This window comes from Anomaloglossus baeobatrachus, chromosome 5, assembly GCF_048569485.1.
Source record: "Anomaloglossus baeobatrachus isolate aAnoBae1 chromosome 5, aAnoBae1.hap1, whole genome shotgun sequence".
In the NCBI taxonomy this organism is placed as follows: domain Eukaryota; kingdom Metazoa; phylum Chordata; class Amphibia; order Anura; family Aromobatidae; genus Anomaloglossus; species Anomaloglossus baeobatrachus.
In genome coordinates this window covers 584,729,241-584,748,067 of record NC_134357.1, presented here as the reverse complement: position 1 = coordinate 584,748,067, position 18,827 = coordinate 584,729,241, and the positions used below count along the sequence as shown (strand labels likewise).

The window sequence follows — 18,827 nt, the reverse complement described above, 5'->3', positions numbered from 1 at the left end:
GACCCGGACGCGGGATTCCGGGTGCACGATCCGGATTCGGGATTTTATTTATTTATTTCTCTCCCTCTCCTTCTCTCTCCTTCTCTCTCCTTCTCTCTCCTTCTCTCTCCTTCTCTCTCCTTCTCTCTCCTTCTCTCTCCTTCTCTCTCCTTCTCTCTCCTTCTCTCTCCTTCTCTCTCCTTCTCTCTCCTTCTCTCTCCTTCTCTCTCCTTCTCTCTCCTTCTCTCTCCTTCTCTCTCCTTCTCTCTCCTTCTCTCTCCTTCTCTCTCCTTCTCTCTCCTTCTCTCTCCTTCTCTCTCCTTCTCTCTCCTTCTCTCTCCTTCTCTCTCCTTCTCTCTCTTTTCCCGGATTCCGCTCCTCATTGACTTATATTGGCCGGATTCCGGATCGGATCTCAGACTTCCATTTCAACCCAACACTGATCCGCCGGACCCGGATTATTAGCAATCCGCTCAACTCTAATCATGAACAAAAACCACAATACTAATAACACTAATATTACCATCAGTCCCATTATACACAGGAGCTCTGTATATAGTGTTAGTGTACAAGTAATACAGTGATCACCAGTGACATTAACTAGTGACATTATACACAGGAGCTCTGTATATAGTGTATAGTATGTGTGTACATGTAATGCACTGATTTACCAGTGATGTCTCTAGCTGAGGTTATTCATCTTCGCTTTTCCTCCTTATCCAGCGCTGACTGTCATCACTATTTGCTGCCATGACGCGACTCAGCAGAAAATAATACACAGTCACTTATAGCTGATCACTCCCAGAGCACATTTCACACTTTTCCCCCAATTTTTACACCACGTCAGACTTTTGTTCCCCCCATGGAAGACAATTTCCTCAAAATTAAATTATATTACAACAGTAATAATGTCCCCTAATTTGCCCCCACAGTAATTATATTCACCATTTGTCACCATAAACCCATAATGTATGTTCCTCGTTCTGGCCCCATATAGTAATAATATCTCCCATCCTGGCCCCCTTTATTTAATAATGTCCTCTTCCTGGCCGCCTTTATTTGATAAAGTCTCCCATCCTGGGCCCCTATGTTCCCTCAAGTGATAGTTCATTCCTAAGGTTTGGAGACAAAAGCTGCCAGTGATTGGACGTAGGGCTCCCATGATGTCAAAATGTAATGTGAGCCACAAATCGTGATTACTGACAGCGCTGAAACGGTGCCAGCACCAGAGGTGAATATAGGATCTTTTATTTTAGCTGGGGGAAACAAAGGGAATTAGAAGGGGTTGTTAATTGCTTCCTGCAGAAAATATCCACCATCCAAAATAGCTCCACAAAGTGCCCCTTTCCATAATGTCCCCCAAAAACTTGCCCTTTCAATAATATCTCCCCCATACTACGTCTCTGCATAAAGTACCCCCGCTCCTCATTATACTAATTATTCTATGCTGCCTTTCACATTCTCCTTCCTAATTGCCCCATCCTGATCCCACATTGCCCCATCCTGATCCCACATTGCCCCATCCTGATCCCACATTGCCCCATCCTGATCCCACATTGCCCCATCCTGATCCCACATTGCCCCATCCTGATCCCACATTGCCCTATCCTGTCCCACATTGCCTTATCCTGTCCCACATTGCCCTATCCCAGGGGTGGGGAACCTTTTTTTGCTGGAGGCCATTTGGAAATTTTACCAAACTTCAGGGGCTGCAAACAATTCGTACAACACAGGAGGGGCTGGGGACATACATACATCACAGAAGTGGCTGGGGACATAAATAAATATATATATATATATATATATATATATATATATATATATATATATATATATATATATATATATATATATATATATATATATATATATATATATATATATATATATATATATATATATAGAATGTATGAGGGCTACTATTGGTCATATTGTCGATTGGAGGTTTGTGTCGCAAAGGTGGTTATCCTCTGTAATGTAAGCCCGGGAAAAAGCTCCAGTACAGGTAGTCCTGGCAGAATATGAATGAGGGCATAAGACGGGCCGGGTTTTACGAGCAGCCGCAGAGATGGGCGGGTCTAGTTGCTCACATACCTCCACTCCTGGGTGTGGTGCGGGATATAAAAGGAGACCAGTAATCTCAGAGTGTCTGTGTGTGAGAATGTTGAAACCTCCTGTGTGACCCTGTTATTGTGAAACTCTGTGCGGGCGAACCCCGCAGACTTTTGGGAAAAGGATTTGTTATTTTGTTATTGTTTTCTTTTGTGCCAAAAAAGGCTGTTTCATTTTACTTTTTCCCCTGGAGTGTTTATGGAAAGACAATAAACCCAAATGGACTTAAATGAATACTGTTCCTGTTTCCTGTATGCTGCTGTGACTAGGAGGCTGACACTAAGTAGACATAAAAAGAGTTAGCGCCTCCCTAGCAGTGTACACCCTGAGCCAGAGGCGGATCCACGCCAGTTTTTGCTTAGTGTCGTAGGAGGCTGAAGTGGGCCCATATCTCTGTGGGCCAACCTCAGCCAAGGCTATATTTTTCCGTTTTTTTCACTTTTTTGGCACGGCGTCGCGCAGCCCTTTCATTTTCTATTTTTTTTGTCTCCTATGCAGGTTAAAGTTTCTGCAACAGAGAGCACCCCTCGTCTGCTACATCCCTCCAGGTACCGTCCCCAGGGGTGTTGAAGCTCGAGACGCCAGGCCCTCTCCCCCTCCAGCCCTACGGTACCGTCCCAGGGCTGCTTGGGGTCGAGCGTTTTTAAGGGCACACTCCCTGTCCTCCCCTATGGTACCGTCCCAGGGGTGTTTCTGGTGGAGGCAGCAAGGGCTCTCTGTACCATCCATGGCTTCCCCATCCAGGACCCGGTGAGAGGATCGTAGGCTCTGCAGCGCAGGAGCGCTCAGCAGCACCATGCCTCCCCAGTGTTTCTTTCCACCCTGGGCCCAGGCAGAGGATCGTGGTCACTGCAGCGCAGGAGCGCTCAGCAGTGTTCCCAGATTCCCAGCGTACCCCCCTGGTGTCACCCAGGGGCGTACAGCACTCACCGCCAGGCACAGCATCAGACGATGGGGCCGAGGATCGCAGCGACGCCGGCAGGACGCAGGTAAGACCTTTCCCCTCCGCAGCGCTGCGCTCCCGGGCGGCCGCCCTCTAATTGAGTTCCCGGTCTGGGTCTACCTCAGGCCTGAGCGCCCCGCCTCCCGCTCGCACGCGCGCTCTTCCAGGCACGCCCCCCGCAAGTTCTGCCCGGATACAGGCCGGCCAGCCCCCCTGCACGCCTCCCAGCAAAAAAGAAGAAGAAAAAGCCCGAGTTTTTGCCTGCAACGGCTCACCTCCTCGGCGGGAAACAGGCCTGTTGGCAGCAGCTCCTGCTGATCCCCTAGTGCCGTCCCCACCGCTCTGAGACCTCTGCTGACCTGGGAAGGACACAGGACCTGGGTGAGTGCTGCTCCTGCTTAGGACCAGTCTACATCTTACTTCTCTTTTTTCTTCTTCTTTTCTCCTATCTCCTGTCTCCTCCCTAGTGTCACTAGTGAGAGTCTCCTGAGCACCATGCCTAATTCTAAGTCTTCCCGATCCAAACAGGCCGCCTTTATAATGTATTTTGCGTGCACAGCCTGCAAGGAAAAGTTCTCCCAAGGCCAGGCTACGCCCCTCTGCTCGGCTTGCGTCCCAGAACCTCAGCCCACGCAGATTGCCCCAGACATCGCCAGCAACCCCGTCGCTGCCGCTACTGCAGCTGTACAGGACGCCCCGAGCACCAATGTGCTCCCTCCCCCGGAGTGGTTGACCTGTCTGTCTCAGTCGGTTGACTTTCTTTCAAGGGCGTCTCTGACCATCGCACAGGCGTTGCAGTCGCTCCCTACGCCCGGCCATGCCCCCCCCCAGTTCAGCCGGCTCAGGATGACAGTCGGTCTGATCCAGACCCTACTACTGGAGCGCAGAAGCGGACCCGCAGGGCCTCCTCTTCAAGTTCCTCCCAGAGGTCCCTCTCACCTCCAGGGCCCGAGTGCTACTCGTCCCCAGGACCATCCGACCTTTCTGGAGAAGAGTCGGATGCAGCCTCGCTGATGGATTCAGATCAGACGGCTGACATCAGACGTATGGTGAATAGTCTGGTCGAAGCGGTAAATCAAACGCTGAAGCTCCAGACGGACTCCGTTGCCACCCAGACCTCGCATGTTTCCTTCAAACGGATCAAGCGGGCACACAGGCAATTCTGTGACCACCCAGAATTTTCTGAAATTCTACGCAAGCAGAGGCAACAACCGGACAAGATATTCAACAATGGTAAGTCGATTGATTTACATTATCCCTTGCCTGAGGAACTCAGGAAGGAATGGGCAGGCTCGCCGGTGGTCGACCCTCCCGTTTCCCGCCTGTCATCTCACACAGTACTATCTCTCCCGCACGGGGCTTCGCTCCGTGACGCCACGGATCGGAACACCGAGAGATTCGCCCGTTCGGCCTTTGAGGCGGCGGACGCGGTCCTTTCAGCCGCCTTCGCCGCCATCTGGGTCGCAAAGGCCATGGTGTCCTGGGCCGATACCCTCCGCAGGGGTCTGCACTCTGGGTCGAGCAATCCTGAGTTTGTCAATATTGCGGCACAGATTGCTCTAGCGGGTGAGTACATAATCAACGCATCTCTGTCAGCAGCCAACTGCGCAGCGCAAGCAGCTAGCAACACGGTGGTCATCCGTCAGGCGATCTGGCTCAGAGCCTGGAATGTGAACACGGCCTCTAAGAAATCACTTACCGTTCTTCCCTTTGCAGGAGGTCGTCTGTTTGGGGACAGGCTGGATCAGATTATCGCCGAGGCCACAGGAGGTAAGAGCACCTCTCTTCCACAGCTGAGACCAAGGCGTATCCCACGTCGCCGGCCAACACCAAGGTTCCAGTCCTTTCCAGTAATTCCAGTTCCAACTTTGGACCGATTCAGGGGAGTCTACTCAAATCTTTTCGTTGTCCCCAAGAAAGATGGCACGGTGCGTCCTGTTCTCGACCTCAAACTTCTCAACAGATACGTCAGACCCCGGAAGTTTCTCATGGAATCGCTCCGATCTGTGATTGCCTCCATGGAGGTCGGCGAATTTCTCGCTTCTCTGGACATACAGGATGCATATCTGCACATCCCGATTGCCCAACAGCACCAGAAATTCCTGCGCTTCGCAATAGCAGAAGATCATTATCAGTTTACTGCTCTACCCTTCGGCCTCGCGTCGGCACCACGAGTGTTTACAAAGATCATATCGGCTGTCATGTCTATCCTGCACTCCAGAGGGTTTTTGGTGATTCTGTACCTGGACGACTTGTTGATCAAGGGGTCTTCTTTTGACGACTGTCTCCTAAGTGTTCAGGTCACCATCGATACTCTGTCCCGACTCTGCTGGCTCATCAATCGGAAGAAGTCCTTTCTGACCCCGGCCCGCAGGATTACCTTCCTAGGCATGGAGTTCGATACCATCCGAGGACGCGTGTCCCTCCCGCAAGAAAAGATTTTCTCCCTCCAGAGAGACCTCCAGATCCTCCGTCACTCCAAGGCGGTGTCCATACGTTTTGGCATGAGAGTCCTCGGCCGGATGGTGGCGGCAATAGAGGCGGTTCCGTTTGCCCGTTTTCACCTTCGTCCCCTTCAGCTAACCCTGCTCAACAAATGGGACAAATCTCTATTTACCTTGGATCGCAGAATCCATTTGTCTCCGGAAACCCGCCGCTCGCTTCTATGGTGGACCAGCGGCCCAAATCTCGCCAGAGGAATGTCATTCATACCGGTACACTGGCAGACAGTCCCCACCGATGCCAGTCTTCTGGGCTGGGGAGCGGTGTTCCATCAACACACGACTCACAGTCGGTGGTCCTCCCAGGAGAGCCGGCTCCCTATCATTGTTTTAAAGATCAGAGCTGTTCTTCGAGCCCTACAGAATTTTCGACCCTTCATACAGGGATCGCCAATCAGGATCCAGTTGGACAACACCACAGCAGTGACATATATCAATCACCAGGGCGGCACAAGGAGCGTCATGGCGATGAGAGAGGTGATGAAAATCATACAGTGGGCAGAGTCTCACCACTCCAGGATTTCCACAGTACATATCCCAGGCGTGGAGAATTGGGCAGCCGACTACCTCAGCAGGCAAGGTCTGGCATCGGCCAAATGGTCCCTCAACAGGGAGGTTTTCAAACAGATCTGCCACAGATGGGGGACTCCGGATGTGGATCTGATGGCCTCTCGGTTCAACAATCAAGTTCCACAGTTCATCTCCTGTTACCACGACCAACGAGCGCTAGGAGTCGACGCTCTCATCCTCCCGTGGAATCAGTTCAGACTACCCTTCATCTTCCCACAACTTCCCCCGATCCCAAGAGTCGTCAAGAAAATCAAAGCAGAGGGCATCCCAGTGATTCTCATTGCCCCGGAATGGCCCAGGCGAGCGTGGTCCGCAGAACTCACGCAGCTCATCGCAGACACCCCATGGTGGCTCCCAGATCGTCCGGACTGCTGTCTCAAGGTCCTCTCTTCCATCAAGGTTCAGGGGTTCTCAATTTGACGGCATGGCCCTTGAATCCTGGCTACTAGCCCAGGCTGGCTTTGCCCCGCAGGTGATACAGACTATGGTCAGGGCTCGAAAGCCTTCGTCTTCAAAGATCTACTACCGCACTTGGAAGGCCTTCCTCCAATGGTGCGAGGTTAACGGCAACTCATCTCCGCTGGCTCTGTCACTGCCAGTGTTACTGGCCTTCCTACAGTCAGGCTTACAGGCGCGTCTCTCGCTGGCAACGCTCAAAGGGCAGGTGTTGGCTCTGTCTGTCCTTTTCCTGAGAAATTTAGCATCTCGGCCACAAGTCAAGACGTTCATCCAAGGAGTCGCCCATCTAGCACCGCCATATCGTTCACCGCTAGAACCGTGGGACCTCAATCTGGTTCTAGGGTCCCTCCAATTAGCTCCGTTCGAACCTCCTAAAAGAATCCTCAATGTCACACCTATCCTGGAAGGTGACTTTTTTGGTGGCAGTCACATCAATCAGGAGAACGTCTGAGCTGGCAGCTCTCTCTCTCATGCCGGTCACCTTTTCTTGTTTTCCACCAGGACAAGGTTGTCCTGCGCCCTTCTCCTGCTTTCCTACTGAAAGTAGTATCTCCTTTTCATCTGAATGAGGAGATCGTGCTTCCATCCTTCTGTCCAGCCCCCACTCGCTCCATGGAAAGGTCACTACATACACTGGACCTAGTGCGAGCTCTCAGGACTTACATCTCAAGAACTGTGCCTTTCCGCAAATCGGACAGCCTGTTCGTCCTGCCTACTGGGCCCAAGAGGGGCATGCCGGCGTCCAAGGCTACCATTGCAAGATGGATCAGGTCGGCCATATCAGAGGCCTACAGGATTAGAGACAAGTCTCCTCAGAGGGGAGTAAAAGCCCATTCCACCCGCGCAGTTGGGGCGTCTTGGGCAATCAGACACCAGGCGTCAGCCGAACAAGTCTGCAAAGCCGCCACGTGGTCCAGCCTTCATACCTTTACCAGGTTTTACAAGGTGCACACCCAGGCATCAGCGGTTGACTGCCTTGGGAGAAAGGTGTTGCAGGCGGCCGTCGCACACTTATATAAAAGCGGAACACTTTTGGACTGAGCATTCTCACAGAGTTTTGATTTGTTATGGATCTGTGTGATTGCTCCTTTACCCACCCAGGGACTGCTTTTGGATGTCCCATGGTCCTGTGTCCCCCAATGAAACGATAGAGAAAGAAGGATTTTTGTGTACTCACCGTAAAATCTTTCTCTGAGTCTTCATTGGGCGACACAGCATCCACCCTGTTTGGATATTGGGTTGCTCTTAAGCCCGCTACACACGCTTCAATATATCTCACAATCCGTCGTTGGGGTCAAGTTGTAAGTGACGCACATCCGGCATCGTTTGTGAGGTATCTGCGTGTGACATCTACGTGCGATCAGGATTGAACGCAAAACCGTTGATCGCAAACACATCGTATCTTTGTCTAGAATTGAGCGTTTTGTTGCACGAACCTAGTCAATTGTAACGTGTGACATCCCTCATACGATTTTGATGTCTGATGCTATGTGCGCAGGTGTGCGTTCTGCACCGCAGCTTAAAAAAGGTCCGCTTCAGAGCGCAGCTGAAAAGCTGCGTTCTGAAGCGCCTCACAATGTCTGTCATTCACTAATCTCTGTCAGTCGGTCACTATCTCTGTCCCTCACTCTCTGTCCATGTCAGTCTATCCCCCTCTCTCATATACTCACCGATCCCCGATCCCCGGCGCTGCACGGCATTCACACTGCTCCGACGGCTTTTACTGTTTTGAAAAAGCCGGCCGCCCATTAAACAATCTCGTATTCCCTGCTATCCCCGCCCACCGGCGCCTATGATTGGTTACAGTGAGACACGCCCCCACGCTGAGTGACAGGTGTTACACTGCACCCAATCACAGCAGCCGGTGGGCGTGTCTATACTGTGTAGTGAAATAAATAATTAATTAAAAAAAACGGCGTGCGGTCCCCCAATTTTAAAACCAGCCAGATAAAGCCATACGGCTGAAGGCTGGTATTCTCAGGATGGGGAGCTCCACGTTATGGGGAGCCCCCCAGCCTAACAATATCATCCAGCAGCCGCCCAGAATTGCCGCATACATTAGATGCGACAGTTCTGGGACTGTACCCGGCTCTTCCCGATTTGCCCTGGTGCGTTGGCAAATCGGGGTAATAAGGAGTTATTGGCAGCCCATAGCTGACAATAAGTCCTAGATTAATCATGTCAAGCGTCTATGAGACACCTTCCATGATTAATTTGTAAATTACAGTAAATAAACACACACACCCGAAAAAATCCTTTATTAGAAAAAAAAACACAAACATATACCCTGGTTCACCACTTTAATCAGCCCCAAAAAAGCCCTCCATGTCCGGCGGAATCCAGGATGCTCCAGCGTCGCTTCCAGCGCTGCTGCATGGAGGTGACCGGAGCTGCAGAATACACCGCCGCTGCTCCGGTCAGCTTCACACAGCAACTGAAGACAGCCGCGCGATCAGCTGAGCTGTCACTGAGGTTACCCACTGTCACTGGATCCAGCGGTGGCCGCGGGTAACCTCAGTGACAGCTCAGCTGATCGCGCTACTCACCTCAGTTGCTGCGTGGAGGTGAGAGGAGCGGCGGTGAGTAGCGCGATCAGCTGAGCTGTCAGTGAGGTTACCCGCGGCCACCGCTGGATCCAGTGACAGCGGGTAACCTCAGTGACAGCTCAGCTGATCACGCTACTCACCTCAGTTGCTGTGTGGAGGTGACAGGAGCGGCTGTGTCTTCTGCAGCTCCGGTCACCTCCATGCAGCAGCGCTGGAAGCGACGCTGGAGCATCCTGGATTACGCCGGACATGGAGGGCTTTTTGGGGCTGATTAAAGTGGTGAACCAGGGTATATGTTTGTGTTTTTTATTTCTAATAAAGGATTTTTTCGGGGGGGTGTGTTTATTTACTGTAATTTACAAATTAATCATGGAAGGTGTCTCATAGACGCTTGACATGATTAATCTAGGACTTATTGTCAGCTATGGGCTGCCAATAACTCCTTATTACCCCGATTTGCCAACGCACCAGGGCAAATCGGGAAGAGCCGGGTACAGTCCCAGAACAGTCGCATCTAATGTATGCGGCAATTCTGGGCGGCTGTTGGCTGATATTGTTAGGCTGGGGGGCTCCCCATAACGTGGAGCTCCCCATCCTGAGAATACCAGCCTTCAGCCATATGGCTTTATCTGGCTGGTTTTAAAATTGGGGGGGACCGCACGCCGTTTTTTTAAATTATTTAATTATTTATTTCACTACACAGTATAGACACGCCAACCGGCTACTGTGATTGGGTGCAGTGTGACACCTGTCACTCAGCGTGGGGGCGTGTCTCACTGTAACCAATCATAGGCGCCGGTGGGCGGGGTAAGCAAGGAATACGAGATTGTTTAATGAGCGGCCGGCTTTTTCAAAACAGTAAAAGCCGCCGGAGCAGTGTGAACGCCGTGCAGTGCCGGGGATCGGGGATCGGTGAGTATATGAGAGAGAGGGCTGCTCAATTCAGTTACTCAGGAGTTTAGCGGTCACCGGTGATCCCTTCACAGGTGACCGCTAATCAGGATGCGACACAGACAGTGCCGCAGCATGACAATGAAGTCGGGGGAAGTTAACCCGAGTTCATTCTGATCGTGCGGCTCTTTCTGTGTCTGCTGTCATCTGCCATTCAGCTCTGCTACATGGCTGTCTGTGTCTGCTGTCAGCGGCCATGTAGCAGAGCTGAATGGCAGATGACATAGTAAAAACGCATCCCTACACATTACACACGCTTGGCAAGTCAATAAATAAAAAAAAAAAAAAAAGGTGCCCAATGCATACGTCACAGAACACATGATCTAAAGGATCGCACACAAAATTGATCAATTTAACATAGACTACTAACGCACGTGTGACAGCAAATGAACGACCTACGTGCAATCTCATAAGATCCCGTATGCGACCTGGGCGTGTCACATCGCAAATGCGATTGTACAACTAATTGCAACGTGTAAAGCAGGCTTTAGTTTGCCAGATGTTACTGGTTCTTCACGGGACCATGTTGGTTTGTACCCGGCGTATTTTTATTTATATACAGTGCCTACAAGTAGTATTCAACCCCCTGCAGATTTAGCAGGTTTGATAAGATGCAAATAAGTTAGAACCTGCAAACTTCAAACAAGAGCAGGATTTATTAACAGATGCATAAATCTTACAAACCAACAAGTTATGTTGCTCAGTTAAATTTTAATAAATTTTCAACATAAAAGTGTGGGTCAATTATTATGACTAGGCCACTGCAACACCTTGATTTTTTCCCTCTTGAACCAGGCCTTGGTTTTCTTGGCTGTGTGCTTTGGGTCGTTGTCTTGTTGGAAGATGAAATGACGACCCATCTTAAGATCCTTGATGGAGGAGCGGAGGTTCTTGGCCAAAATCTCCAGGTAGGCCGTGCTATCCATCTTCCCATGGATGCGGACCAGATGGCCAGGCCCCTTGGCTGAGAAACAGCCCCACAGCATGATGCTGCCACCACCATGCTTGACTGTAGGGATGGTATTCTTGGGGTCGTATGCAGTGCCATCCAGTCTCCAAACGTCACGTGTGTGGTTGGCACCAAAGATCTCGATCTTGGTCTCATCAGACCAGAGAACCTTGAACCAGTCTGTCTCAGAGTCCTCCAAGTGATCATGAGCAAACTGTAGACGAGCCTTGACATGATGCTTTGAAAGTAAAGGTACCTTACGGGCTCGTCTGAAACGGAGACCATTGCGGTGGAGTACGTTACTTATGGTATTGACTGAAACCAATGTCCCCACTGCCATGAGATCTTCCCGGAGCTCCTTCCTTGTTGTCCTTGGGTTAGCCTTGACTCTTCGGACAAGCCTGGCCTCGGCACGGGTGGAAACTTTCAAAGGCTGTCCAGGCCGTGGAAGGCTAACAGTAGTTCCATAAGCCTTCCACTTCCGGATGATGCTCCCAACAGTGGAGACAGGTAGGCCCAACTCCTTGGAAAGGGTGTTGTACCCCTTGCCAGCCTTGTGACCCTCCACGATCTTGTCTCTGATGGCCTTGGAATGCTCCTTTGTCTTTCCCATGTTGACCAAGTATGAGTGCTGTTCACAAGTTTGGGGAGGGTCATAATTAGTCAGAAAAGGCTGGAAAAAGAGATAATTAATCCAAACATGTGAAGCTCATTGTTCTTTGTGCCTGAAATACTTCTTAATACTTTAGGGGAACCAAACAGAATTCTTGTGGTTTGAGGGGTTGAATAATAAATGACCCTCTGAATAAACTTTTTCACAATTTAAAAAAAAAAAAAAAAAAAAAAGAAATAACATTCTTTTTTCCTCCAGTGTATTTCACACTTCCAGGCTGATCTACAGTCCAAATGTCACAATGCCAAGTTAATTCCGAATGTGTAAACCTGCTAAATCTGCAGGGGGTTGAATACTACTTGTAGGCACTGTATACATAAGATACTGTGTTCTACACATGTGTTTCTTGTTATTACCTTGATTAGTTATGGTGGTTCAGGTTTCTCCTACTACTGCTTGTACACTAAACTGGCGTGGATCCGCCTCCGGCTCAGGGTGTACACTGCAAGGGAGGAGCTAACTCTTTTTATGTCCACTTAGTGTCAGCCTCCTAGTCACAGCAGCATACACCCATGGTCCCGTGTCCCCCAATGAAGACTCAGAGAAAGAGATTTTACGGTGAGTACACAAAAATCCTTCTCCTACCTCTCTCTATATATATATATATACACACACACACACATATCACGGGAGGGGCTGGGGATATATACACATCACGGGAGGGGCTGGGACATATACACATCACAGGAGGGGCTGTGGACATTATATATATATATATATATATATATATATAATGTGTATATATACTGTATATACAGTACAGACCAAAAGTTTGTACACACCTTCTTATCTCTAGAACAACTGTTAAGAGGAGACTTTGTGCAGCAGGCCTTCATGGTAAAATAGCTGCTACGAAACCACTGCTAAGGACAGGAACAAGCAGAAGAGACTTGTTTGGGCTAAAGAACACAAGGAATGGACATTAGACCAGTGGAAATCTGTGCTTTGGTCTGATGAGTCCAAATTTGAGATCTTTGGATCCAACCACCGTGTCTTTGTAGAAACGGTGAACGGATGGACTCTACATGGCTGGTTCCCACCGTGAAGCATGGAGGAGGAAGTGTGATGGTGTGGGGGTGCTTTGCTGGTGACACTGTTGGGGATTTATTCAAAATTGAAGGCATACAGAACCAGCATGGCTACCATAGCATCTTGCAGCGGTGTGCTATTCCATCCGGTTTACGTTTAGTTGGACCATCATTTATTTTTCAACAGGACAATGACCCCAAACACACCTCCAGGCTGTGTAAAGGGTGCTTTACACCTTACAATTTCGCATACGATATCGTATACGATGTGACCCGCCCCCATCGTATGTGCGGCACATACAATTTGTTGCCTGTGTCACACGTACTTACCTTTCATACGACCTCGATGTGGGCGGCGAACATCCACTTCCTGGAGTGGGAGGGATGTTCGGCGTCTCTGCGACGTCACGCGGCAGCCGGCCAACAGAAGCGGAGGGGTGGAGATGAGCGGGACGTAAACATCCCGCCCACCTCCTTCCTTCCACATTGCCGGCGGGAGCAGCGGGACGCAGGTAAGCTGTGTTCATCATTCCCGGGGTGTCACACACTGCGATGTGTGCTGCCTCGGGAACATTGAACAACCTGACGTTCAATTTTTAGTAATTGAACGACGTGCATGCGATCAACTTTTTTTTTTTTTTTTTTTTATAACTGTTTATTTATTTTCAAAGATTTTCCATTTTAGAACATAAAAGTGCAAAATTACATTTCAAAAGTTTTCAACAAGAATTGACTAGACTTTTAGACAGGGGAGACTCAGGGAAAGATAGGATAGGAAAGAGCATGGGGGGGGTGTTTGACACATTTTGCATATAATACGTCTGATCGGCATATCAAGGCATGTACACTTTTGTTTTTTCTCTGGCGGTTAAGTACGATTGTTCACAAAAAGATCCCAAGGCGACCATATCCTTTGATATTTTTCCAGTTGGTTATGGATGCATGCGGTGAGGTACTCCATCCGCTTTGTCTCTTGAATTCTCAACTCCAGATTCTGGAGAGTAGGAGGAAGAGTCTTTTTCCAAAACGATGATATTAGACATTTCGCTGAGGTCCAAATGTGAAGGAGCAGTCTGGCCGAGTCCCTCGAAACCCCCACAGGTGGAACATTAAGTAGATAATTGAACAGGTCTAGAGCGACCTCATATCCCGGAACTCCACGGATCAACCTCCCCACCTCTCTCCAAAACGGAGCAAGGACTTCGTAGTCTCAAAAAATGTGGGTGAGGGACCCCCTATCCTTCGCACACCGCCAGTATTGGTCCGGTGTGTTGGGGAAGAGCCTATTGAGGACCTCTGAGGTATGATACCAATGCATTAGTATTTTGTATTGGTTCTCTTTTTGTGCAGTGCATATGGAGGTCTTTGCTGCTCGCTCCCAGATGGACTGCCACATTTTTCTCGGTATCACTCTTCCTAAATACTTCTCCCATTTCGTCATGTATGAGAGCTGTATTTCTACGTGTGATGTAAGCATACCATATAGACGTGAAATTAGCCCCCTAGTCGATGAGCCCTGCCTGCAGAGGCCCTCAAATGGAGTGAGCTTGGGAAATGTAGTAGATTTTATCATTGCTATGGCCAGATGCCGTATCTGAGCATAGGTGTAGAAAGCTTCTTTAGGCCTAAAACACACTTCCGCAAAAAAAACGTGCGCGTGACACGGTACGTTTTTCGGGTCCGTGTTCCGTTTTTTTTTGGGCGTTTCTCCGGTACGTATGGCATCCGTGTGATGGCGTATGCGAGCTGTGTGTACGTGTAAAATGTCCGTGTGTAAAATGCCCGTGTATGTGTACATGGAATGTCCGTGTGGAATGTCCATTTGTATGTTGCACAATGTCGTTGATACATGTTGGCTGACAGCAGACAGAGTTGCGCGATGAAAATGAACTCAGGTGAACTTCACCCGACTTCATTGTCATGCCGCAGCTCTGTCTGTGTGCCGCGTACTGATTAGCGGTCACCTGTGAAGGATTCACCAGTGACCGCTAATCCCCCGAGTGACTGAAGTGAGCAGCCCTCTCTCATACTTACCGCTCCCCGATCACCAGCACGGCGAGGAACAGCTGTGCAGAGAATACGCGGCAACAATTACTTTGAATATGCCGGCCGCTCATTAATCAATCTCGTATTCCCTGCTCTCCCCACCCACAGACGCCTGTGATTGGTTGCAGTCAGACACGTCCCCCACGCTGAGTGACAGCTGTCTCACTGCACCCAATCACAGCAGCCGGTGGGCGTGTCTATACTGTGCAGTAAAATAAATAAATAAATAATTTAAAAAAACGGCGTGCGGTCCCCCCCCCATTTTAATACCAGCCAGATAAAGCCATACGGCTGAAGGCTGGTATTCTCAGGATCGGGAGCCCCACGTTATGGGGAGCCCCCCAGCCTAACAATATCAGTCAGCAGCCGCCAGAATTGCCGCATACATTATATGCGACAGTTCTGGGACTGTACCCGGCTCTTCCCGATTTGCCCTGGTGCGTTGGCAAATCGGGGTAATAAGGAGTTTTTGGCAGCCCATAGCTGCCAATAAGTCCTAGATTTAATCATGTCAGGCGTCTCCCCGAGATACCTTCCATGATTAATCTGTAAGTGACAGTAAATAAACACACACACACACACACGAAAAAATCCTTTATTAGAAATAAAAAACACAAACATATACCCTGGTTCACCACTTTAATAAGCCCGAAAAAGCCCTCCATGTTCGGCGAAATCCAGGATGCTCCAGCGTCGCATCCAGCTCTGCTGCATGGAGGTGACCGGAGCTGCAGAAGACACCGCTGCTCCTGTCACCTCCACGCAGCTAATGAAGGCAATAAGGGTAAGATTGTGTTAGTGCAGGGATCGATTATGTCCATAAAACGAAAAAGCCGTGCCTGAACCCATGGAGTCGTCACCCGATTGTCTGAACTGTTCTGCAAAGCTGGAGTGTATAAAAATGGGGTCAGTGGAGATTCGATTGGCGCTAATGAGAAGAGTTTTCTAGCCATTCACCAAACTTGTCTTGTGAAAGCCATGGACCCCAAAAGACTTGTATCTGAGGCGTCTGAAGAGTTTCCATGTAGTAAGGCACCCAGATGGATTGGGGTTAGCCAGTCCTGCTAAACCTCTCTCCATCTATCCACCGAGGTCAAATTGGTCCAGGCAGGGATACGTCTCAAGTGTGTGGCAATGTAATATTTCCATATATCAGGGAAAGCTAGGCCACCCATCTTCCTAGGAGTCAACAGAACCGTCTGAGCGATTCGGTGGCGTTTATAAGCCCAGACATAATTATTTAACCATTTCTGGACTCGTCGGATCGCCAATCTTGGGATCGTATGGGAAGTGTCTCTATTAAATATAAGAGTCTTGGAAGGATCGTCATTTTAACGGAGGCCATTCTCCCAGAAAACGATAAGTGGAGCTTGTCCCACTTGGCTAGTGTTTTTTTGAGATCTTCAAAAAAAGAAGGGAAGTTTTGTGAGTAGAGCGTTTTGTATTTGTCTGTTAGGTATATCCCTAGGTATTTTAAATGGTCTTTTTTTCCAGGTGTATGTAAATGCCGATTGTAGTGTGGCGATGGTCGATGGCTTTAGGTTTAATTTTAATTAATTTAGGATTAATTTTGTATCCCGACAAATTACCGTATTCAGTTAGAATTGAGTGCAGATTGGGCAGGGAAATCAGGGGATTTCGTATTGTTAAAAGGACGTTGTCTGCAAAGAGCGACAATTTGTACTTACGCCCACCTACCTGGATTCCTTGAATATCTGGTCTCTCCCTAATCTGTGCAGCTAGGGGTTCTATGCATAATGCGAATAATAAGGGTGACAGGGGTCACCCCTGTCTGGAGCCGTTATAGATGGGGAAAGTAGATGATGACGTATGGGGAAGCTTCACCGAGGCTTCAGGGTTCGTATATTAGCCCTGGATAGCCTGCAGAAAAGGTTCCCCGATGCCGAATCTTTTAAGTGTGGCAAATAGGAAAGGCCAGCCTAGCCTATCAAAGGCCTTTTCCGCATCGAGACTGAGGAGCAGGCCCTCTCCCCTCTGGTGGTTTAATACATCTATAAGACTTATCGTTCGTCTGATGTTATCTCCTGATTGTCTATTCAAAACAAACCCCACTTGATCCCCATGAATCAGCCGTGGGAGGAACACTGACAATCTAGTGGCCAGGATTTTTGCGAATATTTTTAAGTCTGCGTTCAGCAACGATATTGGGCGGTAGCTTGCACAGTCCGAAGGTTCTTTTCCTGGCTTCGGAATCACTGTTATGTGGGATTTCAGCATCGAGGTAGGGATTGGGTTACCATTAAGGAATTAATTGAATAGAGTCTGCATGTGAGGAATGAGTGTGTCATGGAATACTTTATAGTAAAAGTACGAAAAACCGTCCGGTCCTGGAGCCCTTCCATTTGGGAGTTCTTTAATTGTGGAAGTCAATTCCTCAATGGAGATTGGGCTATTGAGTGTATTAAGGGCATCCGATTCTAGTGATGGAAGTGACCGAGCGGCCAAGTATTCATTGAGTAGATGATTTCTTGTTTCTATATCTGATGGAAGGGCTGAGGGAAGCGAGTATAATTTAGCATAGTAATCCCTGAAGGTGTTTGCGTGTCCCTGGGGGTCATACATCAGGTGTCCTCGTGTATCCCTAATAGTCAAGGGCGTGGATTGTGCTTTTCGATCCCTGAGTTGTGCTGCAAGAAGGGAGTGGGCTTTATTGCCTTTCTCGTAATACTGCTGTTTAGTAAATGTCAACATTTTTTCCACCTTCCTAATCGCCAAACCTTTCAGCTTACCCCTCACGGACACAAAAGATCTTAGTTTGGAAACTGGGTGTCTAGCAAGCATGTCCCGCTCTAATTTTGCAAGCTGGCTGGTGGGCTCCCTATGTTGTTCGCCTGCGTCTCTTTTCAGATGGGATGCCAATGAGATGCAACTACCCCTCATAACAGATTTATGTGCCTCCCATAGAATAGACTGGGAGGAGACAGATCCTCCATTCAGTTGAAAATAGTCCTCTAAATGACCTCGTAACTTAGATTGGTGTATGGGGACCTTTAGGAGATGATCGTTGAGTCTCCAATGGCATACCCTCCTGGTCAAGGCAGAGTCACAGACGTCAAGTAAGATGGGAGCGTGGTCAGACCAAGTAATCTGGCCAATCTCAGAGTTTCCAGTAAGACGCAATGCTGGAAAATTGCCCAGAAAGGTGTCAATGCGTGTATGTGTGGAGTGGGGTTGTGAATAAAATGTGTATTGTCGGGAGGTGGGATTGGTCACTCGCCACAAGTCAAAAAGTGCATATTTATGAATCAGGGCACGAAAAGCTTTTGACTGTCTGATTAGGTGTATTCCTGGCTGCTGACCACTCATCGAGTTTCTATCCCTGATTTCTGAGAACGGCATATTAAAATCACCTCCAATAAACAGTGTTGAAGGGAGCTCTCGTGTAATCTTATTTAGGACCTGTTCAAGGAAGGGTATTTGGCCCGTGTTTGGTGCGTATACATTACATAGAACAATTGGGGCTCCTTTCAGCTGTCCAGCCAAAATAATATAGCTACCTTTGGGATCTTTAATAGTCTTAGTGATTTGAATCGGGCACCCATTGGCTATGAGAATGGCTACTCCTGCTCTCTTTTTATCGCAAGGAGCTGTGTATGCTGTAGGGAATTTCCCCCTTGCAAAGTGGAATGAACCTGTATCATCGTGATGGGTTTCTTGTATAAACGCCACTTCTGCCTTTGAGGTCTTTAACTCCTGTAGGGCCAATCGCCCCTTGACATTTATGGTTATTATACGAATCATGGTTGTATGTGTAAATGGTTAGTTGAGAATGATCTTTAATCTTACCCCGCTTCAGCAGATGGATTATTCCTAACCCCGCATAGTAGTTTTCAGCCAGACTGCTCCTTGGCGCCATAGATATATCGGAATGCATCATGTAAATCAAACAAAGATAATACATGTTAGGAAAACACATTAGGAAAGGTGGGGAACGACAAATAACAGTTAGGATCATCATACACAGGTATGTCAACAATATCATTTCGGAATCGGTTTTCCCGGTCTTCAAAAACCTATGAAGGACCGTGGTCAAGTGTCTGCAACTAGCG

The 18,827-nt window shown here is 48.8% G+C and overlaps 1 protein-coding gene across 1 annotated transcript in view; it reads left to right on the top strand.

Annotated features, from left to right (window-relative positions):
* LOC142313140 (uncharacterized) overlaps positions 1–18,827 on the top strand; it is a 137,760-nt gene that overhangs the window by 34,492 nt on the left and 84,441 nt on the right. Inside the window, exons 5-7 of the mRNA XM_075352127.1 lie at positions 3,866–6,404; positions 6,505–6,971; positions 14,062–14,180. Coding sequence (XP_075208242.1) covers positions 3,866–6,404; positions 6,505–6,971; positions 14,062–14,180 — 3,125 coding nt within the window. The remainder of the gene's footprint in view (positions 1–3,865; positions 6,405–6,504; positions 6,972–14,061; positions 14,181–18,827) is intronic.